This window comes from Dipodomys merriami, unplaced genomic scaffold, assembly GCF_024711535.1.
Source record: "Dipodomys merriami isolate MVZ:Mamm:240054 unplaced genomic scaffold, mDipMer1.0.p SCAF_2, whole genome shotgun sequence".
Lineage (NCBI taxonomy): Eukaryota > Metazoa > Chordata > Mammalia > Rodentia > Heteromyidae > Dipodomys > Dipodomys merriami.
This window is the reverse complement of record NW_027203381.1, coordinates 2,235,971-2,257,436: the sequence shown is the minus strand read 5'-3', so window position 1 is coordinate 2,257,436 and position 21,466 is coordinate 2,235,971. Positions and strand designations below refer to the sequence as shown.

Here is a 21,466-nt window from a genome sequence, read left to right as displayed (position 1 = left end):
CTGAATTTTACATCCCTTTGCTTCCTGTTTAAAATTTTTTAACAAAAAACACTAATCGCTTTCCAAAAAATAAATTATTAAAAATAACTAATATCAACAGTTAGTCGAATACACACTGTGTATTGTTATTTAAGCACTTATATCTTAACTCATATATAAATGAGTTATATATAATGAGTCATATAAATATCTTATATCTAACACATTTATATATGAGTTAAAATATCTTATATCTTATAATAAGATGTATATATAAGATATATCTTCTATCTTAACTTATTTAATCCTTCTAACAAATCCATACGATCCCTAATGTGAAGATGATGTGGGCTGGGAAAGTGGCTCAGTGGTAGAGTGCTTGCCTTGCATGCATGAGCCCTGGGTTCGATTCCCAAGCACCACATAAGCAAAAAGAAAAAAGCCGGAAGTGGCGCTATGGTTCAAGTGGTAGAGCACTAGCTTTGAGCTGAAGAGCTGAGGGACAGTGCCCAGGCTCAGAGTTCAGGCCCCATGACCGGACCCAAAAAAAAAAAAAAAAGATGATGTAACTGAGACACAGACGCAGGTCAATCTTGCCTAGACTGGTGCACTCAAGTATGTTCTGGAACTGGAATTTCAGCCATGCAGCCTCAATCAGAGCTCTCACTTTATCCAATATTTCACTGCCTCTTTAGTAACATAAAGAAATGGGCTCAATGAACATGAGTAAGCTAAACAAATTCATATAGCCATAAACCACAGTGTTGAGATTTAAATTCCCTTTGGACTCAAATTCTCTGCCCCTTCCACTTATTGCTACTAAGAGGCTGTAAGAAAACCTTATCAACAGTTGTTAGTAGTAAACTCAAGCTGAACCTGAGGACTACCCTCTTTCAGCTAATTTTCTCTGGGGCAAGAAAATTAACATTTAAGAAAACCAGGGCAAAGGTATCTATTTACTATTCTGAAAGGCAAATTTTCCTAAATAAAATTTATTTGTTAATTTCATATCCACATTATCTATGCAGAGAAGTATGGGATAAATGGTCAACAGCCAGAGGAAACACCGGATTCACTAACACAAAGGGATAATGCTGTGTGGCAGGAAGGACACTGCAGATATAGGTGAAGAACTACAGCACCTCAACAAGGATTCCAGAAGACAACACATGATTACATGGTCTTCCCAACATCAACTCACATGATCGATTGACATCTCTTTTCCTATGGTTTTCTCAAATCATTTCTTACTCCCAAAATAATTTTACACCAAACGGTTGTATTAAAGTATTGATATTTTCAGTTTAAAACTTCCTAGCCTTTCATATGTAAGCCAATAAATGCAAAAGGATTATTAATTGAACGCTAATAAGTAACTCAGATTAATAGGTAAATCTGAAACTGTTCTACCAAATCTCTTGAACAGATAATGTTTTAAACGCCCTTTGCATAAAAGCAGGCCATCTGATTCTACCTTATGCATTTGTTTACTTTAGGTGAGACCTTTACATGATCTCAAGCTTCTCACATCAGCACTACCAAATGTAACTTATGCATACTCAATCCTCTAGGGATGTAGAGCAGCAACACCAAATATGATAAACAACAGTGATTTTACCAGCTGTGTTTATGATAACTGTATTCACACATACTACTGGACTTATTAGGGAAACCTAAACAGAAATATTTTATACAACAGACCTGGATATTATATTAGATCTCTTTATTTATAAAATAAAAATATTAAGTCTAAGACCAAATTTCATGTTTTTTATTGTAGAAATACTGTACAGAGGGCTTATAGTTACATGAGTAGGGTAATGAGTACTCTAAGATCTTTATAACACCATCCTTAAAGTGAGAAAATTCTAGAACACTATACATTCAGATACTTGGTTGATTTTTCCTTGAAAAAAAAACTATGCATTTTGCATTAGTGAATGCCTTCATTTCTTTTAGAACAAGAAAAGGACACTTAAAAATTATTCTACATTCATTCTAGAAATACTGCTGAGAACACTATTTTTACTCACTGATGAATATGTACTCAATACCTTTTCAAAGTAAAAGATAAGAACAATCTTTTGTACTAATGTCCCCCTCAGAGTATGAGAACATTTGAGGACAGCCTTAATAGTCCTGAGGATTATGTTCCTCACTTAACTGACAACTTTAGAATGCACTGTATTAGCCATTTTTTTAATTGTGAAAATACTGTACAGAGGGGTTACAATTACATGGGCAAGATAATGAGTACATTTTTTGGGGGGGGGGGGGTTCAGTCGTGGGGCCTAAACTCTGGGCCTGGGCGCTGTCCCTCAGCTCTTCAGCTCAAGGCTAGCACTCTACCACTTGAGCCACAGCGCCACTTCCGGCTTTTTTCTTTTTGCTTATGTGGTGCTGAAGAATCGAACCCAGCACCTCAGGCATGCAAGGCAAGTGCTCTACCACTGAGCCACCTTCCCAGCCCCAATAAGTACATTTCTTATCAAGCATTGTAGCCTCCTCCTGTTTCCCCTTCCCATCCTTTCCCATCTTCCCCCTGCTCCCCCCTACCTAGTCTTCCTCCCCCCCCATTTTAAAACTTGACTATTCATTAGTATGATCTGAAGAAAATCTTAAAATATGGATTCCAAAGAACTGAACTACAATCTCTAGAAATGCAGATTTGAAATCCAAGTGGTTGTTGTCATTTGTTTTAATTTCCTAGCTTGCTCTGAAACAGTTTTTTCTGGATTAGCATTTGAGAACCAATGTTTCTTGCCCACAATGTTCCAAAATTAAATAATACTACCATCTCCTACACATACAAGATGGAATTGTGACGTGCAAACAAAGCTCAGAGTAACAAAAACATGGCTTGTCCTCTTTATTCACAGATATCCTGCAAACCAGTGGTTCTCTGCTTCTAAGGGTAAGACTTCCATACTATGAGCCTCTCTCCTAATCTCTTTCACTCTCCCTGAAGAGTAAGCTTATTTGATATGAAGGCTTGGGATCAGGCTTGACTGCCACCAACAAAGGGCACATCATCTGGTGCTCAAATTCAGAGCCATACACTAGGGCAGGTCCTTGAAGTACTTCTAGAGCCTGCGGATGAGTCTGTCTAGCTCTTGAATGGAGCCAGAGCCCCTCAAAGCTGCATCTTATAGTTGTAACAAGTCAACTTGCTCAATCTATGAAAGAATGCTGCCATCTTTAAGCACATAAACACAACTGTTGAGAATATATGACTAGATATAGCATTAGGCATATTATTTCCATTTATATCTAAAAGTAATGTTGAAAGCAATTCTCTTAAACTTTAAAATATGGTTAAAGGATATTCCTGGTTTTCATGACTGCTATCACTGTTGGTTTTTTCCTTACTTGTCATTGGACAAATGATAGAACCGCCTGTTTACACAGCCTGTACACAGCAGGCTCACAGCATCCAAGTAGGAAAGTATCTTCAGCAAGACCTCTGAAGGCATTCTGAAAGAGAAGAAAGCAATCAGACAAGTGACCCATGCGCGTATTAACACACAAATTACCCAGAAAACTGGATGTTCACCTCTTAATAGGAGATCACAAACTCCTCCTGTATAAAGAGAAAACTGTACCATCATCATCAGTTATTTTCTTGACTGTTATTTTCTGTTCATTACAATTCTTATAGCATATACCAATAAAGAGACCATAAGGTGTGTTTTATTCTCAAGTGAGATGAATAAGGGAGAAAGGCCACATTAGGACTTCTAATCGAAAGACACTGAATCTTCCCTCTCAAAAAAAAAAAAAAAGCAGCAGCCAGATGTCAATGGCTCATGCCTATAATCCCAGCTACTCAGGAAAGTGAGATCACAGGAATGTTCAGTGAGCCTCATGTCCAATTAACCACCAAAAAAAAAAAAAACAGAAGTAGAGCTATAGTTTAAGTGGTAAAGCTCTTGCCTTGAACAAAAAAGCTAAGGGATAATACCCAGGTCCTGAGGTCAAACCACAGTATTAGCACATATGCACCATGTGTGTACACGTGCTCATACACACAAACAGAGCAAAGTGAAGTAAAGTGAAGTAAAATGGAAAAGTCAACTTGCTCTCAACTATCCTGTGCCCTTGAGAGCACCCTCCTGTTTAATACACCCATAATGGGATACCATACTTCCTCCTAGGTTCAGGGAGACTTAGCTTTGTTTTGCTTTGTTTTGGTTTCAATGATAGACCTAAATAATGTTGTAATGTATTCTCTAGATCCCAATAATTTCCATAACTGTAGAAGTCTGAAAAACTAAGAATCTTAAAGTTCCTAGCATTACTAGGAATTTATCTTTAAGAACCTTTGTTCTTAAAGATTTTCTAAAAGGTAAATGAACAGAGATTGTAGCGAGGGTTGAAGAAGAAGGGGCCTACAGATAAAGGATTAGAGAAAAAAATGTTCAGTTACTTCAAATGGTTTGCCCATACTCTCTACTTATGTTTTCAATGATTAAAACACTTTTTCTTTAGAGAACCAAGTAATCCAATGTTTAATAAGTCCCAAAATTTGATATTTTCTTATTCTTTCCCTTTTAGTATTCTTTCTGAGAATAAAGTGGATAATCAGAGAAAAGACAGTTGGTGCCACACATATTTGATTTGATTCATGTCACTGTACAAGTCAACCACTTTGATTTTGATTCATGTCATTGTGTAAGTCTATTAGTAATGCTCAAAGTTTTGAAGACAGGTAACTTGAAACTTCCTAAGAATCTAAAAAGGCAGCACTGCCTTAGTTAACTCCCTCCCCCCACATAAAATCCTTTGTATTCAGGCAATAAGTTAGACGTATTCAATAAGAAAAGATTTTTAATTCTAGAGGCAGCAAAACTACAAGAAATAATGTTTGTATGACCTCTAAATATATTTTTATATCTTGTGTTAATTATTGTTTTTCTAATCATTATAATTCAACAAAAATTAGAGTTGTACTTAAAGATAACATTTCAGAAAGATACACAATAGCTATAATAATTATATAATGAGTAAAACTCCATTGAAATCAGGCATTAGACAGGTTTTGACCTTCCCATCTGCCATACTAATATCATAAAAGGGAGTCTCCTTCCTATATTTTTCTAGCACAAGAAGAAAACCTCTACTTCATAGTTAAAATGGCTAAGATTAAAGCATTTTTAATTATTGTCTATATAGTTCCCTCCAAGCTAGGTCAATGTTCATACTTATATTGGGTTACTTTCTGTTGAAGTCTCATTATGTGACATTCACAGGTTCAGTTATTGGGGTAAGGTAAGGAATGATGGAAAAAGAAAGGGGAAAAGGATGGTGAAAGGTAGAACAAAGAAGTTCTAAGAGTAGGAACAAGAAAACTGCTTTATTACAACAGGCTTCCCTAATAAAGTTTGAACTCATTTGACATATTTATTTCTTTTTTTTTTTTTTTTTTTTTTTTTTGGGTCCGGTCGTGGGGCCTGAACTCTGGGCCTGGGCACTGTCCCTCAGCTCTTCAGCTCAAGGCTAGTGCTCTACCACTTGAGCCACAGCGCCACTTCTGGCTTTTTTCTTTTTGCTTATGTGGTGCTGAGGAATCGAACCCAGGGCCTTGAGCATGCAAGGCAAGCGCTCTACCACTGAGCCACCTTCCCAGCCCTTATTTCTAGTACTATAGGGATCCAAATATAATTATGTCCTTGCTCCTATTCCATATTTGGATCTATTCCAATACTCTTGTATCCATAATCCCTACCACCCACCAATCCTAGGGAGAATACTCACTTCATCTATCAAACCATGTTCTTAAGGTCTATAACATTTCATTCCTGCCTCTATTCCGTATCATTCTCTTCACTCAGAAATACTCCCCAAACTCTCAGCCTACCACTGTACTATTCCTTTCATCTCCTCACTTCCAGCCACCCTCCTGATGCAGAGCTGCCCAGAAAGAACAAAAGAAAACAAAATCTTGTCAGGTAATGCTAACTACTTAGGACACTGAGACACTGAGGATCAAGATTCAAAGCAATTTGAAGCCACCCTCAGAAGAAAAGTCTATACAACTCTACCTCTAAGTAACCAGCACAAAAATAAGGTAGAAGCATGTCCCAAGTGATAGGTCAGTCATGAGCAAGAATGCTCAGAAAAAGCTGAGTAAGAGTGTGAGGAGGGGGGCTGGGAAGGTGGCTCAGTGGTAGAGCGCTTGCCTTGCATGCTCCAGGCCCTGGGTTCGATTCCTCAGCACCACATAAGCAAAAAGAAAAAAGCCGGAAGTGGCGCTGTGGCTCAAAGTGGTAGAGCGCTAGCCTTGAGCTGAAGAGCTGAGGGACAGTGCCCAGGCCCAGAGTTCAGGCCCCACGACCGGACCCAAAAAAAAAAAAAAAGAGTGTGAGGAGGCCTTAAATTCAAGCCCAGGTACCAGCCTTCCCCACCTAAAAAAAAAAAGCCAATACCTTTGTCTATACTTACTATCTCCAAATCCATACTCCTACTTACTTACTTTTTATACTTGCATGTAACATCTAAGTGTCCAGCCTCTTTCCTTCTGCTGGCTGGAAACAGTTCGTTAAGGCTAACTAAAGCTTCCGTGTAACCTCTGCTCTCTCATCTTCTCTTGACAACAGGTAACCAACCATTTCCATTTTTGCAGCAATCTCTTTTGTTCACACAACACCCCCTGTCCTAGAATTCTAGAACTCTTGGGTCTTCCCGGGTTCTCTAGTTGCTTCTCAATGTCCTGGCATTGAGCTTACCACTGGTCCACCTTTGCTTGCCTCTCTCTTTCTCTCCAAGACATTCAGCCACAACTAGCTCCTATCAGATGACATCAAAAATGAAACTGATGCCCAGTGTCACTTGGCATCCTCCTTTGGCATCATTATGACTCTTTTCTGCCTGGGACCCCAACTCCTTCCTATCTCAGTCAGCATTTTTTTAGTTTGTCTCCCAAACAACTCATCAGCTTCATGAGAATGCATGTAAGGGCTCCAAACACAGCACCTAATACTTAATTGGTTACTCTCTCCGTTAATTTATAGGTCACTATAAATTAACGGAGAGAGTAACCAATTACATAAGTAGTTTATTTCTCCTGTCCGATAGCTGTATTCTATTCCAAATGTAAAGAGTTTAAGCTTTAACTAGTATCCTTAAATATATTTTTTGGCATTCATCTTTAAAAGCTTTTTTTAAAAAATGATTCTTTGGATCTTCATGTAGAGGATCACAGTATAGAATCATAAAATGGCAAAATAATCCCAAACTACTGAACGCTATGAAATTCAGAGTGCTCTCACACCTTTAGGAAAGTACACTCTGATCTTTCTGCTGTTTTGAGGGTCTTTATAAATTGAAAATTGAGTAATTTAAAGAACATTTTAATAAAAGGAAAATTCAATTTACTTGTCACTTTTAGAAGTTTAGCTTCAAAAATTTCATTTAATAAGGATAATGATGACAAGCTCATGATTCATCAAACTCTTCACGTTGTACATTCTTCCTACACAACACTATTCTTAGAAAGCTCAAAATAGCAACTTGATATATACTGTACTACAACTTTCTCCAAAAGCACCATGCCTAGAAATTCCCCCTACCCAAAAAATGTGGCGAACTACTTCTGTTACTTACCCATCCAGGGACACAAAATAATTACAGGAGGATTTCTCATAGTGCTGGCCACATCTGGCATATTGTCTCACAGTAGTATAGTTTGTTGCAAATCTGATACCTGGCCCCATTCTGAAAGAAAAAGTGGGAAAATCCAAATGTAATTTCTAAATGAATTATCTGTTTCCCTCTATAAAATTACTTGAAAGATCATAAATGCCAAAGCTTACTCGCTAAAACTTCATTTCTGAGACAAAAGCAAGGGATGAGAGAGGGAAAGAAGGAAAAGATGGGAGGAAAAACAAAGAAAGAGGCTATGAAACGTGTGTCATTGAGTAAATATACTTAAAGCCTGAATTTACTCCGATTGATTTAATATTTGCCCTCATAAGCAGTCAACATGTCAAAGAGGTGCTACAGAATGTACTTAAAGGAAACGAAAAGAAGGATTTTATAATGCATTGGCTGACCAGTATAATTGTGGCTTAGCATGTAGATGATATTCTATACCAACCACAGTACAAAGAGCCCAGTATCCACAAGATTTCTCACACCTTAACATTGCGCAGTGAATGAAATATATTTTAATTGGCCATCTTTTTAGTTTCAGTAATGCACAAAATAGTGTATCTTAAAATTAATGGCCTTTTAGATTTTATGAAATATGTACAATTTTTTAGTTCTTTTCAAGAGTTCCTAAATTCTTCTGAAGATCAATCTCTAAAACCAGTGATGTTCACTAGCAGTTTGAAAGATACCTGAAACACAGAGTGACAGCCCAAAGCCCCCTATTCTAGGCCATATCCATTTCCAGGCAGCAATCAGTATGCTACTTCTCCAAGAAGTCTGGAAGTTGCTTCTTGAAGAATTTACAAAAACACTTGTCAGTAATTGATCACCTCCCACTCAACATGCTATTTAAGAAGCAACTAAAATCTAAAGTATACATTTCCCAATGGGCTCCACCCACCAACACCATTGTTTTGAATATGTAGTTTGCTCGCCAAGAGCTCCCCAGAAATATCTTAACTACTAGGAGCAAAAAGGTGTCTCAAGAACTTCAAAGGGAAGCTGATTAGCCCTCTGGAAGCTGAACTATGAAATCCACCAAACATATCTAACAGAAGATGATGCTCAACTCCAAGCATCCTCTGCTATTGGAAGCACAATTGAGAAGGTCCCTCACCCCGAGCTTCAGCTAATTAAGCAGCTGAGTAAATAGCTAGAAGCCTACAGCCAAGATGATACCATGAGATACATCTGCTGTAAACACCCAAAGCATCCAGCAGCCTCTGTGCCATGTGCAGCATTCCCATGTGCTTCTAAGCAGACGCAGGAAAGGCTTCTTTCCACGGTACACCTCCATCCCTTTTCCACCCTGGTTATTTTTTAAATAAGCTCTTGCTCCTGACCAGGCAGCATGTGGACTGCAATCCACAAGTTCGAGGCTTCCTGTGGTGGTAGCTGGGATAACAGATGCAGCCACCACGCCTCTCTCTCAGTTGAGAATGGGTCTTCCACACTCTTTCACCCAGACCGGGTTCAAACCACAGACCTCCCAATGTCAGACTCCAGGTAGCTACGATTGCGAGGGAGCTAGATTCCAAACACGGTTTTAAACGAGTCCCAAGGAAGGCCTGTTTGGTCCTGATTATTTCTAAACGCAAAGGCTCTTCCCTAACCCAGCAGCAAATGCAGACAGTTCTTCCACAACACTGATCCGGTTCAACTGGACAAACACGTGCGAACGGCATACCCTGCGCCTCGAGCACCAGCCCGGGAGCTCCCGCCCCCGGCTGACATCGCCGCCGCGCTTCACCCCTGCCCGCCGGCTGGCGGGGCGGGCGTTCGAGGGGGAGGGCGGACGCCGGATGTGGGGGGGCGGGAGTTCCGGGGCGGAGCGACGAAGAGGAGAGACCCCAGGAGAGGAACTGGGCTCCCGGAGCGGAGCAGTGGAGCGAGCGGTGCCCGGGGAGACCCCGGCCGGCCGGAAGAGAGGCCCAGGCCGGCAGAGAGGCCGGCGGGGAGGCCGGCGGGGAGGAGGAAAGGGGGAGGCCCGCCCCTGGCGGTCGCCGCGGGAAGGGCAGGCGCCTCACCGACCAATAAAACCCCCGTGCCCCCTTTAATGGTGGACTGCCCCGCTTGCAGGGTAGTAAGCCCTCAACACGCACTGCCTCTTCCTTTCCTTGACCGGAAGTGTGAGCGCCTGCTTTGCGCTGTTTTGCCTTGCTACGCTTGAAACAACTCCTATAAGCCCTCATTTCACAGTTTAGAAGACCAAGGCTCAATTAGAACGTTCCAGAAACTCTGGCCGGCGCAGGTGACTCTCACCTAGCTACTCAGGAGGCTGGGAGACCTGAGGATCACAGTTCAGAGCCAGCCCAGGCCGGAAAATCCGTGACTCTTTCCACCAATTAACTACCCCCCCTCCCCCCCAAAAAAAGCCCAGAAGTGGAGCGCGTGGCTCAAGTGGCGGAGAGCTAGCCTGGGGCAAAAAAGCTCAAGGACAGGGCCCAGATCCTGAGTCAAAAGGGGGACGGGGGTAAGGGAAGGAAACTTACAGTACCAAGCTGGGCAGAGGCTGCACGTGCCTGACAGAGCTCTTTGTAAACATACATTTATGTCGTATCAATTTGATTTTTGGCACTACTGAAAATACAAGTCCATTTTTACCTAAAACTAATTTCACATTGTAATGGGCTATATAACTAACAAATGAATAAACTGCATGCCTTCCTAAATTTGAAAATGTTCTGAAATTCTTTTTTTTGGTCAGTCATAGAGCTTGAACTCTGGGCCTAGGTGCTACCCCTGAGCTCAAGGCCAGTACTCTACCACTAGAGCCACAGTACCACTTCCAGTTTTCTGGTAGTTCACTGGAAATAAGAGTTTCACAGACTTTACTGCCCAGGCTGGCTATGAACTATGATCCTCAAATCTCAGTCTCCTGATAGCTAGGATTACATGTGTGAGCTACCGGCACCCGGCTTGAAAACATTTTTCAACTTAAAAGATTTTTACCTTCGAGAGTTTTGAAGAGTTTGAGTATTTTAAATTCTTCTATACCACCTGATAGCTTTGAACACATTCAATATTTTAAAAATCTTATTTGTATGCCTCTTAGTACCTATTAATTCAATTAGATGATATAAAGTAACCCAACTTGATATTCATTCTGCTGAGTTTGTGATGTTCATTCACATATTTTGTGTTATAAAGGATAACTGATAGAAGCAAAGCTGTGGTTCAAGTGGTAGAGGGCTAGCCTTGAGCAACAAAGAGCTCAAGAGATAGCACCCAGGACCTGAGTTCAAGCCTTAGGGCTGGAACAAAAAAATTCAAAAGAGGATCACTGATATCTTATTAACCTATGTTTTCATAATGAGATGTTAAAAATAACCACTTACTTAGAAACTGCCTTTGCTATACCAGGAAGAACCTTTACATGCACACCTCACAAGATGAAATGCAGGCTCATCATGTCTAATGACATTATGCCTAGTGACATAATGACAGGGAGGACTTAATTCCACCAGGAAGTTCACACAATTTATAGACATAAAGGACTCAACATATTAAAATCAATTGGTTTCCCCTATCAGGGCACTACATAAACACAAGTAGCAGGGGCAAACTCAAATCTGCCTCTTCTACATAATAGGATTTTTGTTGTTGTTGTTGGTTGTGAGACCTGAACTCTGGGCCTTGGCGCCGTTCCTGAGCTTTTCAACTCAAGGCTAGCATTCTACCACTTGAGCCACAGAGCCACTTCCAGCCTTTTCTGCTTATATGGTGCTGAGGAATTAAACTCAGGGCCTCATGCATGCGAGGCAAGCTCTACCACTGAGCCACCTTCCCAGCCCCTACATAATAGGATTTTTGAAAGCACTGATGCCATTTTATTTGTCACAAGCTTTGTGGTTTATTCAATATTATATAGCCAAGAACTATTATACTGGCACTAAGAATAGGACTGGGCTTCTGAAACTGTGGTAAAGTTAAGAGTAATGGAGACATAGGAGGACACCATCCTAGAGATTGGAAACAGAGGGACTTAGGTTGGTAAAGTAATACTTTATATCCTATTTTATGCATACACAAAGATGCATTTAATAAAGCAAACTACTCACGACTTTTTTGCATCTACTGATCAAAAAACGTTAAAAGCAAAAAGAATCTTTAAGAATGCAAATTCTTAGGATTATCCTTCCTCTGGTAAACTGCTGGTGCAATAAGAGAGGATCACCCTTAAGACGCCCGCAGTCATGAGAAATGGAAAAGACAGGCGCCTCTAGGCCAGGATGTTCTCATTCTGCAGCTGCTTAGGAAGATAGCAAAGCACTGGGTTGAGCACCTACGTGTGACTGTTTAGAAAGCAACTTGGCCTTGGTCACAGGTTTTGTAGAAAGTATTGGTGGGGAAGACAGGCCCCATGGCAGCATGCCAGGATCTCCACTTAAGGGGCAGGCTTGTCTTACTTTGGGGGGGGAGGGAGGGAGGAGAGTTAGGGTATTTTAATGGGTAGAGTCTAAGTTTAAAAAAAAAAAAAAAGACAAAAGGTTCTTCCTGATTCTAGAACAAGAACACAAAGGATCCAAGCCTTAGTGACCTTTGGGAACACATCCAAGCAGAACGCCTTGGCCCACACAGGCGGGCTGGTGGACAGCATCTGTCTTCCCACCGGACCAACTGATGGATGGAGTGCCAAAAGGTTATCTCCTTGAGAGTGTGTCAAAACTTGGGATACCAGTGTACCCACAATGGAGGGATGTTCTTCTGACACGCTTCCGACCTTTCCCGCGCTTCAGGAAGAGGCAAACACAACCTAGTCCCGGGCCAGAGCAGAACCGATGAAAACTAAAGCTACTCCCAAAGGAGCGGCGAGGCGGCGGCGGGAGGGGCGACCCACCCGGGAGCCCCCGCCCTCACCTAAACCCGGAGGCCCAGGGGCACCCGGGGGCTGCCCCTGCGCCGACCCAGGCCTCACTGCCACTTGGGATGGGCCCGCGCAGCGCCAGGAGGCCCAGCCAGCGCGGCTGCAGCATCCGACCGCGTCCAGTCGCCATGGAGACCCGGCGGTAGCCGGCGGCCGGGCAGCTCCGGGGAGGGGCGCCCCGGCCCCTGCGTGAGCCGCCGTGCGCATGCGCGGGCGAGCCGCCGGCGTCCCGGAGGCGTCGGCCGCCGCGGTCCCGGCCCTCGCTCTTGGAAGGGAGCCCGAGGCATTTCCGGAGCCGGCTGCTCCCAGCCCCCGCCGTCCTGGCGCCCGGCACGCTCGGCAGCGGGCCCGCCCTTGTTTACTACACCCCGGCCAGTTCTGTGGAGGCCCCAGGCGTCTCCACTTCTTGAGCCGGGGCCTCAAGAAGGAAGGCAGAAACTCATTTGCCGTCTGGCAGGGCCATGACAAGACGGCTGACGTTCTCTGTTGGCAAAGTCCACGCCAGAAGGTCGCGAGGACCCGCAGCCACGGCCGCGCTGCCACCTTCCGCGAGCTCCAGCAGTAGCAGGCCGCTCCTCCGCCGGATGTACGTGCGGCGCGTGCGCACCGCTCCGCGCGCAAAGATGCCTGGGAAGCGCTGAGCGGCCCGCGGCGCTCGTCGCCGGGCATTGTGGGAGATGTAGTCCCTTTTACTTTTCTCTCTGCGCCGACGTGGTTGAGGGTGAAGGGGTCCAACTGCGGTTCCCAGAACGCCTAGGTGTTTCCCAGGGTGCCTTGCGGAGGTATGGCGGGGATGGTCTGAAGGTCCGCAAACTCGCCAGGAAAATGGACCCGAGGGCGTCGATTAGAAGTCCTCGTTCGACGTAGCTCTCCCTGCCACGCCTTGCAATGTGAGTGTGTGGATGTGGGCTCGTGCCCGGCTGAGTGTGTGCACGCACGGTGTCTGGGCCCCATCCCCGAGCGGGACTTTTCTAGAAACATGATCCGCGTCTTGCTGCGGGCTGCGGAGACGGCGGCGTCGGGGAGGCGGCTGCTGCGGTCGGCGTGCGTGCCCGGCAGAGCCTGCCCGGGGGCTGAGCCCGGCGCGCGGTGGCGGCCGCCGGGGCCGAGGAGGACGGCGCCCCCCAAGGCCGTCCTCACGGTCGCCCCGAAAAACATCTGGTCGCAGGCCCACGGGCCCCGGAACGCCAAGGACGACGGCGGCAAGCCGGTGCCGGTGCTCCGAAGTGAGAGACTGGAACCCGCCGCGTCACCGTCCCAGAAAGGTAACCGGAGGCCTTCCGCAGAGACCAGGCCCCAGCCACGCTGACCGCCGCGGCCAGCGCCCGGGTGCCAAGCTCACAACCAACTGCCAAGAAAGTAAAGGCAACTCACGCAGATCACGAAGTAGAGCCCATGGGGCACGACTGACTTAGAAACGCAGTACACAGCTAGGTTCACCGACTGAAACGCACTTAAAAGCTTGAATTTGGTATCACTAAGTCGCATTTCTGTCTAGGAAATTTTTCTCAGCCTTGGTCTGAGGAAGATTAGAAGTGGATAGGATAAATAGAACAGACAGGTATGATTAAATCGTAATCAACAGCGAAAGTGTTTTGTTTCTCAGCTCAATAAATATTTTACTTAATAACTTCCCACATACTGAGTTAAACTCCGTAGGAACTGAATTGAGAACGTCTCTTGCCATCACACACACTTGGGTGCAGTAATAGGAAGAACACATGAAACAAGGAGCATGAAGCATAATTTTGTCAGAGAAAGCCAGAAGTATGTTCATCTTCATGGGTGAGAGCTGCAACATTTAACACTACCAACAGAATCCTCCACCTACAACCCAGGGACAGGGTCCTCATGGCCAGTGGGTGACTATTGTTCCAGTCCCCAAATCTTAATCTGAGATGGCTTTCTAGGAGCACTCTTGGTAGCCCTTGCTGTAGGTATGCTTCCAAGGAAGCAGAGTCAAGAGCTTTGTTTAACAGGGGAGTGTTAGGGAGTGCTCTCAGTAAGGGTCAGGGAAGCAAGCAAGACCTGGCCCAGGATGCAGCTCAAGTACATGGCAAAAGAGGCCTCAGGCAGGTACAGGAAAGAACTGTCCTAGGAGACTCTTCAGAAGAAAGAATGCTCAGAAAGGAACTTGACTGAAGACTGCCAGCCACCAGTGTTCTCACAATGGCAGTGCCCCCACCACAGCATGAAGATTAGAGAACTGTAGAATAGCAAGAGGTCTTGGGGATAAACATATTAGGACAGAGAACTCAGAAGAGTGAAGTAGACGATGAGCAGTTTTCACTGGAGACATCTATAAAATAATACTAAACAGAAGTCTTTTTAATGAGTGGTATTTAGCATAGGCCTAGAGATACTGTAGACACACAGGAATGTTAGGAGGGTTAATTAGGAATCCAGAGTATCTGAGCCTAATTTGTGTAATAGGCACAAATATGGCTACTTGTTGGGGCAGTTGTTACTATATTCTTAGCTTAGGACTTGGCACACAGCTGGAAGCTAGTATTTAAGTATAATTCATGACATTAATGGACAACAATGAGATGTCATTGAAGGCCTATCAACTTGTGTACCTGGTACAAATTAGATTTGTGATGGCAGTTACTGTCTGGATTGGTCCCATGAGTTACACATGTTTTAGGAGATGCAGTCTCTGACATTTTTTAATCATATCTTTTAACTTTTAATGAAAAGTTGGATTGTGTTATGCTAAAGAGTACTATAAGTAAGTACTATCTCATAAAAGTAGTAGAAGCTTACATACAAAAGGTAAAAGTAGAGATAATAAAAACAACTTAAAAATTTGCTTAATGAAAAAACGATATACATAAGTCTGAGTTTCTGATGTAATGAATAAATTAGTCTGTATAATAACATAAAAGGCCCTACATATCAGTAGAAAAGTATAGTTGTAATTTCAGTGTAGTAGTCCTTCATATATAAGTGAAAATGTCTATATAATAGGTACATAATGGCTACATTTCTTTATACCCCATCCCCGCCCCAGGACTTCTCTTTAACCTGTATATCACGTACTTGGAAACAGTGGTTGAAACAGGTCTTGCTGTGTAGTCTAAATTGGCCTCGAATTCACAGTAATCCTCGTGCTTTCCAAGTGCTGAGATTACAAGGCTGTGCACCATGCCAGGATCACACATCTTTTATTAGTGTTGGAAAAAATACGTAAAGAGCATTATCTTTGTAGATTCTTCATTGTCTGAGTTTAATTTGTAAAGCTTTCTAACAGGAAAATTCCATTCCACATTGTATTTTATGCAGTCAATGAGGGAACATGGTGAAATGGCATTTGGGAGGACTGCTAACAACTAAGAGTTAATATCCATTTTGTTCTCTGGTCTCTTGGCTTTAGTTGACAAAGCCAGGCTTAATCTGTGTGAGGCAGACCTGTGGAAGTCATTCTGAGGGACTTATAACATTTAAAAGAAAAGCAGAGATTCCTAGGCTCTATCCATACCACCCTAAGCATGCCACTCTCACCTGATTTTGAAGGCTAAGTGAGGATGGTCCTGGTTAGCACTTGGATGAGAGAGTTCTAAGCCCTGCTCCAAGGCGCCCATAAAGTTTTATGACCCAGGACATTGGAGAACAACTACTGAGAACATAACAGAACCACTCATTTGGACTCTTAACTCTGTGTCACCCACTAGAAATGCTGAAGCCCTGGGTGAATCGGGTTACAGTGGGCACACAGGTAATTTAGTGCCATTTTCTCTTTGCAGTGAGAGAAGCTGGGAGAGATTTCACCTACTTAATAGTGGTGCTCATTGGAATCAGCATTACAGGTTGAAAAACACAGCAAGTACCACACTAGCAAATAACTTTTAACATACCTTTTCATCTTGCTGTTGCCTTGGTTCATCTTCTTTTTCTGTGATTTCAGGTAGCTTGTTATACACGATTTTCAAAGAACTTTTTTCTTCATCCAGTCCTAATAAGATATATGGGAAAGCCTTAGAAAAATGCAGAATACATCCAGAGGTTAGTTCTTTGATGAGAGGGAGAACATGTTGGGGAGGAAAAAGTGGGCCGAACTCAAATTGCAGCCTGGTGCCTAGCTACCCAGGAGGCTGCAATCTGAGGATTGTGATTTGAAGCCAGCCCAGGCAGGAATGCTTTAAGTGGAAGTGTGGCTCAAGTAGTAGAGCACTAGCCTTCAGCAGAAAAGTTCAGGGACAGTAGTTAGGCCTGAGTTCAAGCCCCAGGATCTGCACATACACACACATGAGAATTAAAAATTCAAATTCCAGCTGAGAAACCAGTAAAAATATATAGTAATACATTGGTGGTGTTGGTTTTATGGCACAAGGCCTTTTTTGTACTTGAAACATGTTGATGACACCCAGAGGTCAGGGTAGGATATTTTTATCCTAACTGCGCAAGTGAGATACTTTACTGGTTGTTCATAGATATTAAATGCTTAAAATACACTGAAGTAGCAAACTCAAGTGATGAATTTATAGTCTTTTCAAAATCAAGATTTGTGATCCGTGATCATAACAATAATTGTTGGCACTTACCAGTATATCATGTGTCAGGATTTACAGTGCATCATCCTGCTAAATCTTATAAAAACCCTTTGCATCTCCTATAATTGCACTATTCACTAACACAGCCATCGTCTCTGAGCTGGTAAATGGGAGAGCCAGACCTGAGACCAACTCTGTCTGAAACCAGATCTTACCTCCTGAGCGCAGCCCACCTCAGCTACTCCCTAGAAGTGCAGATGTGGGGACAAGCTGTCTCTTCTCTGAACAAGCCTGCCTGAAAGAAGGCAGCCCATAGCCCATGTGGCTTGCTCCCGGTGACATGCCAAATTTCTTGAGTGAAAAGCTTCCTCATGGAAAAATGGTCCGCACTGAAATCCTAATCCCAGTGCCCTGAAAGCTCGCAGGAGACAGCATCACAAAAATCCAGGCTGCTCCTCACCAAGCAGTGAAGTCAAAGGAGAGAGAGTCTGTGGTCCCTGGGCAGGGAAAGAGGTGAGCCCACAGATTACCCCTGAGTGATGGAATGAAGCTGCCTAGGGAATGAGCCTTTGACTTTGACAAGGTGATGAAAATCAACTGTATTTGACCTGGAAGATGCTGGTTTCTGTGTGTAATTGGGCTGCCAGTAAATGCTGCCAATTTTATTTACTAATAACAAGAATAATGTACAGATTTCTCTTGATTGGAAAGCCTATGGGAACACCTAGAGGACGGGAGGGAGGGAGACACGTGTGAAAAAAGTTGCAAGTGTGGCTGGAATTAAGGAAGTTAATGGGACTCTAAATTATATCTGACAAGAAATGTTCTTTCAGGGTGAATAACTAATAAACAGGTGTGAGAGCAGCCCAGAGAAAAGGAACAAAAGCTGATAATCAATGGGATGGGAGGGAAGAGAAGTAGACTCTGGGTGGTGGGGAGATGGAAAGAGGGTTGTACCTGAGAGGAGGATAAAGAAGATTGAGTACTGCCATAATAGACTATCCCCTCCTGTATAACTTGATAAGAGCCAATTAAAATGGAAAGAAGGAAAAGTTTGGCTCTTGTCCTTCTGCAGAAATAAGTAGGAATAGGAAGTACCTGGAGCCTCATTGGATACCTAGATGAATCACTGAGGTGATCAGTGTGCTAAACAAACTCAGTCTCAGAGTTTCCAGCATTGAGAACAGAACTCCACAGACTAAACATGAAAAGTGAGATATTAATAAGATCATCATGGGCTGGGAAGGTGGCTCAGTGGTAGAGCACTTGCCTTGCATCCCTGAGGCCCTGGGTTCAATTCCTCAGCACCACATAAGCAAAAAGAAAAAAAGCCAGAAGTGGCGCTGTGGCTCAAGTGGTAGAGCGCTAGCTTTGAGCTGAAGAGCTGAGGGACAGCGCTCAGGCCCAGAGTTCAGGCCCCACGACCAGACCCAAAAAAAAAAAAAAAAAGATCATCACTTAATCTACTGCAAAGGGACCTCGATGGATGATAATTAAACTCTAACCATTTAGTTTTGCTGGTATATTTTAAGAGCCACTCTGCCAAGTGGTGGGCATGCTTGAAAAATAGAATTCCTAGTGTCTGATGCTGTTTAACCATTTATTAAAGTCGCTTATTTAGACAATTGCTCCGCTTGTTTCACCACACTGATGTCTGTCAAATATCTTGCATATTATTCCTTTTCATTTATGCCTGGGAACTCTGATAATGAAGACATCCGGAGCGGTAACAAGACAACCTAGCTGTGAAAAGAAACCTGTAGTTCTGTTGTTTTGAAACGACAGATACCACCCTAAGATAACCATTTCTGTGCATGACTTACAGGATGTTCCATGCCTAGCCTTTTTGGTCGTTTTCTTATTCTTGGAGTCACCATCTTTTAAAGAGCCTTAGCCTCACTGATTTTTTTCACTGTCAGAAAATATTTCCCTAGGACTCATTTAACAAGTGACACTAAGGAAGCATTGTCTCGACCGCAGGTGATCAGTATTTTCGGTAAACCTTTGAAAGGCTACGGGGAAATGTCGAGACGTGGACGGAGGCAGCATGTCAGGTACCACCGTCCCCTTGGAGTTGGGAAGCCTGTAAATTATTTTTAAACGAAAGGAACTTATGCCTGTATGGTTTCATTTTCTCCACAGTTTCATTGAATATGTTAAAGATGGGCTAAAACACATGCGTTTGAAGTTCTACATTGAGGGGTCCGAGCCAGGGAAGCAAGGAACAGTGCACGTGGAAGTCAAAGAGGTGTGAGGATCTTGGGGGGGAGGGGGGACAGTAGTGGTTTGGAGCAGTGCTGTTTAAGCTCCACCGATGGAACTAACACTTGGAAATACATTTCTCCTTAGAACCCAGAGAATGGCAAATACGAATTCCGATATATATTTGTGGAAACAGAATCCTTTCCTAGAAGAACAATTGTCATTGAAGATAATCGGTCTCAAGACAGTTAAAAGGATCGAGCAAGGATGCTGTTTTCTGAAGGATGTGGAGAGTGCAGAAGCACAACTGTGTTCACAACCCTCTTCCAGAATCAGCTCACAGGAGCAAGAACATTGCTCAAAAAGCAAATGGAGAAGATATTTGATGTGTTTAGGCAAACCAAATTAGAGATTTTCTTGTGAGAAATCATGAAACAGTGTATTTTGCATTTTTTTCTTTGTCAATCATGACAGTATTTCTATTCTACTTTCATGATGTGAATTTTTTACTGAAAATTTTACGCAATGTAAATAAAAGATTTCAGTATTTTATGCTTTTATATTGCATAATTTCATAAATCCCACAAAAAGAAATTAAAACTATCAAAATGGTATCAGAAGCATCTTCCACATACTTTGGAGTCTGACTTGAGACAAACACAGTGAACTATATGGTAAATACCTCCTGGGGAGCCATATACACTGTACACACTTTTGGGATCCTTCTCTGTCACACATCCCCTTCCACAACTCAGCTTTTGCAGGACCTTAGCGTTCGCAAACCTCACCATCACGTGGCTGGTTAGTGTTAGGGGTTGGAACATTCCCAACCCCTCAGAGTTTGAGATTTACACTGCCAAAAAAACAAAAACTGGAACTCTGAGATTCATTTAAATGTGTGAGGCTTTTCTTAATGTGGTCACATAGCCAGGCACTGGAGGCTCTTTCTAATCCTAGGTGCTCAGGAAGCTCGTATCCTAGCATCACAGTTTGAAATCAGCCCAGGCAAAAAATCCATCTCCATCTTGTTAATCAGCAAAACGCTGAAGTGCTCAGGTGGTAGAACATAAGCCACAAGCAAGATTCTGGAAGTGTGGCTTGAAGAGTCCTATCTACAGCTTGCCTGTTGTCTCGTATGCAGTTTGTCTCACAAACCTCTGGGCCAGACCAGTGACTTAAGTGACATCTCCCGACCTGCCTGATGATTACAATAATGGCTGACTCCGCATTTCACGCCCTGTCTGGTTGTCAGAAAGCAAGTCTTCATAGGACTAGAGCAGGGTCTACTTTAATCTACAACTACCCAAAGAAATGTCCGTAGCCTGGCTGAGATAATAGGACCTTACTTTCACAGTGTGGAGGCCAGAAGTCTGAGGGCCGCCCTCCCGCAGGAGGCTCTAGGGAGGGGAGCTCTTGGCTGTGGCTGCCTCACTGTCCCCTCTACCTCCCTCATCCTAGGGCAGGGTCTTCTGCTCACAGCCCCCACCTCTTCCACATGACCTAGGTCGACCCCCGTCTCCAGAACTGTACATCCTGAAAGATGCTTCCAATATAAGGAATAATCATTTATTCAAGCTCTTCTATCTTCTTCCAAGCAAAGCATTTTTCCCATGAGCTATTGTCAGATGCCGATGTGAATTCTTAATATTCTGAAAGAAAATGGTCCTAGAAAGTATACAATATTTACAGCCTTCTGTCTGTTCTGCCTCACTTAAGGAAAACTCATCCACACAGGAACATTCTTTGGCTTTGGGGAACAGCAAAAAGGCATGAAGTAGAGCTTCTGTCCCCTATAGGGAGCAGTGGTCTGTGTTTGCCAAAGCACTTGACCCTTGACTCCCCTTACCTCAGCCACACCTCCTCTCTATCACCTGCACACGACCCATCACCAAGGACACTACCTCCCTATGTTTTCATCCCACTAAACAGGAACGTCATGTCGTCCTAATAGTATCAATTCCCTGTCAAGGGGGGGGGGGGGGCCCACACGTGCACTTTCCCTCAGAGGTAGTCCATCTCATTCCACCTTCCTACTGCTCTAAAGCCATCCTCCCTCCCTTTTCCTTTAACTCCATCTGAACAATTGCAACTTGGATCCGTATTGAAATACAGAGATGAAGTCCCACACTGGGACTTGACACCCACCTTGCAACACCAGAGGGGGCAGGAGGCCAACCCCTTTCAGTCCTGATTCTGCTGTGGGACAAGCATCTGGTGTGGGCCAGCTCCAGGTCACATGGAGACTTTCTCTAGGGATAGACCCCAGTTTATTTGA

At 43.4% G+C, this 21,466-nt stretch overlaps 2 protein-coding genes across 7 annotated transcripts in view; one reads left to right on the top strand and one right to left on the bottom strand.

The window, feature by feature from the left end:
- Fbxo15 (F-box protein 15) overlaps positions 1-13,081 on the bottom strand; it is a 49,562-nt gene extending 36,481 nt beyond the window's left edge. Inside the window, exons 1-3 of one of the 6 annotated variants that reach the window (XM_070028956.1) lie at positions 12,490-13,081; positions 7,582-7,692; positions 3,349-3,453 (exon numbers count right to left, since the gene is read on the bottom strand). In XM_070028956.1, coding sequence (XP_069885057.1) covers positions 3,349-3,453; positions 7,582-7,692; positions 12,490-12,626 — 353 coding nt within the window. In that variant the 5' untranslated portion in view covers positions 12,627-13,081. Of the gene's footprint in view, positions 1-3,348; positions 3,454-6,451; positions 6,568-7,581; positions 7,693-9,316; positions 9,335-10,967; positions 11,097-12,169; positions 12,436-12,489 lie in introns of those variants that run through there. The other 5 variants (XM_070028955.1, XM_070028958.1, XM_070028959.1 and 2 more) reach the window with 5 other exon arrangements.
- Positions 13,082-13,173: 92 nt separating this feature from the next.
- On the top strand, positions 13,174-19,743 carry Timm21 (translocase of inner mitochondrial membrane 21). Its single transcript, XM_070028962.1, has 6 exons — positions 13,174-13,761; positions 16,243-16,305; positions 16,404-16,501; positions 18,970-19,043; positions 19,132-19,237; positions 19,339-19,743. Exons 1-6 carry the CDS (start codon positions 13,476-13,478, stop codon positions 19,441-19,443), a joined length of 732 nt encoding a protein of 243 aa, XP_069885063.1. The 5' UTR covers positions 13,174-13,475; the 3' UTR covers positions 19,444-19,743.
- Positions 19,744-21,466: the final 1,723 nt, after the last annotated feature.

Excerpts from the sequence above, each read along its gene's own strand:
- Timm21 (XM_070028962.1), top strand. The coding sequence starts at position 13,476 with ATGATCCGCGTCTTGCTGCGGGCTGCGGAGACGGCGGCGTCGGGGAGG. Across the intron at positions 16,306-16,403 it reads CATTGGAATCAGCATTACAG|GTAGCTTGTTATACACGATT; the intron begins GTTGAAAAACAC and ends CTGTGATTTCAG. Across the intron at positions 19,044-19,131 it reads GGACGGAGGCAGCATGTCAG|TTTCATTGAATATGTTAAAG; the intron begins GTACCACCGTCC and ends TTTTCTCCACAG.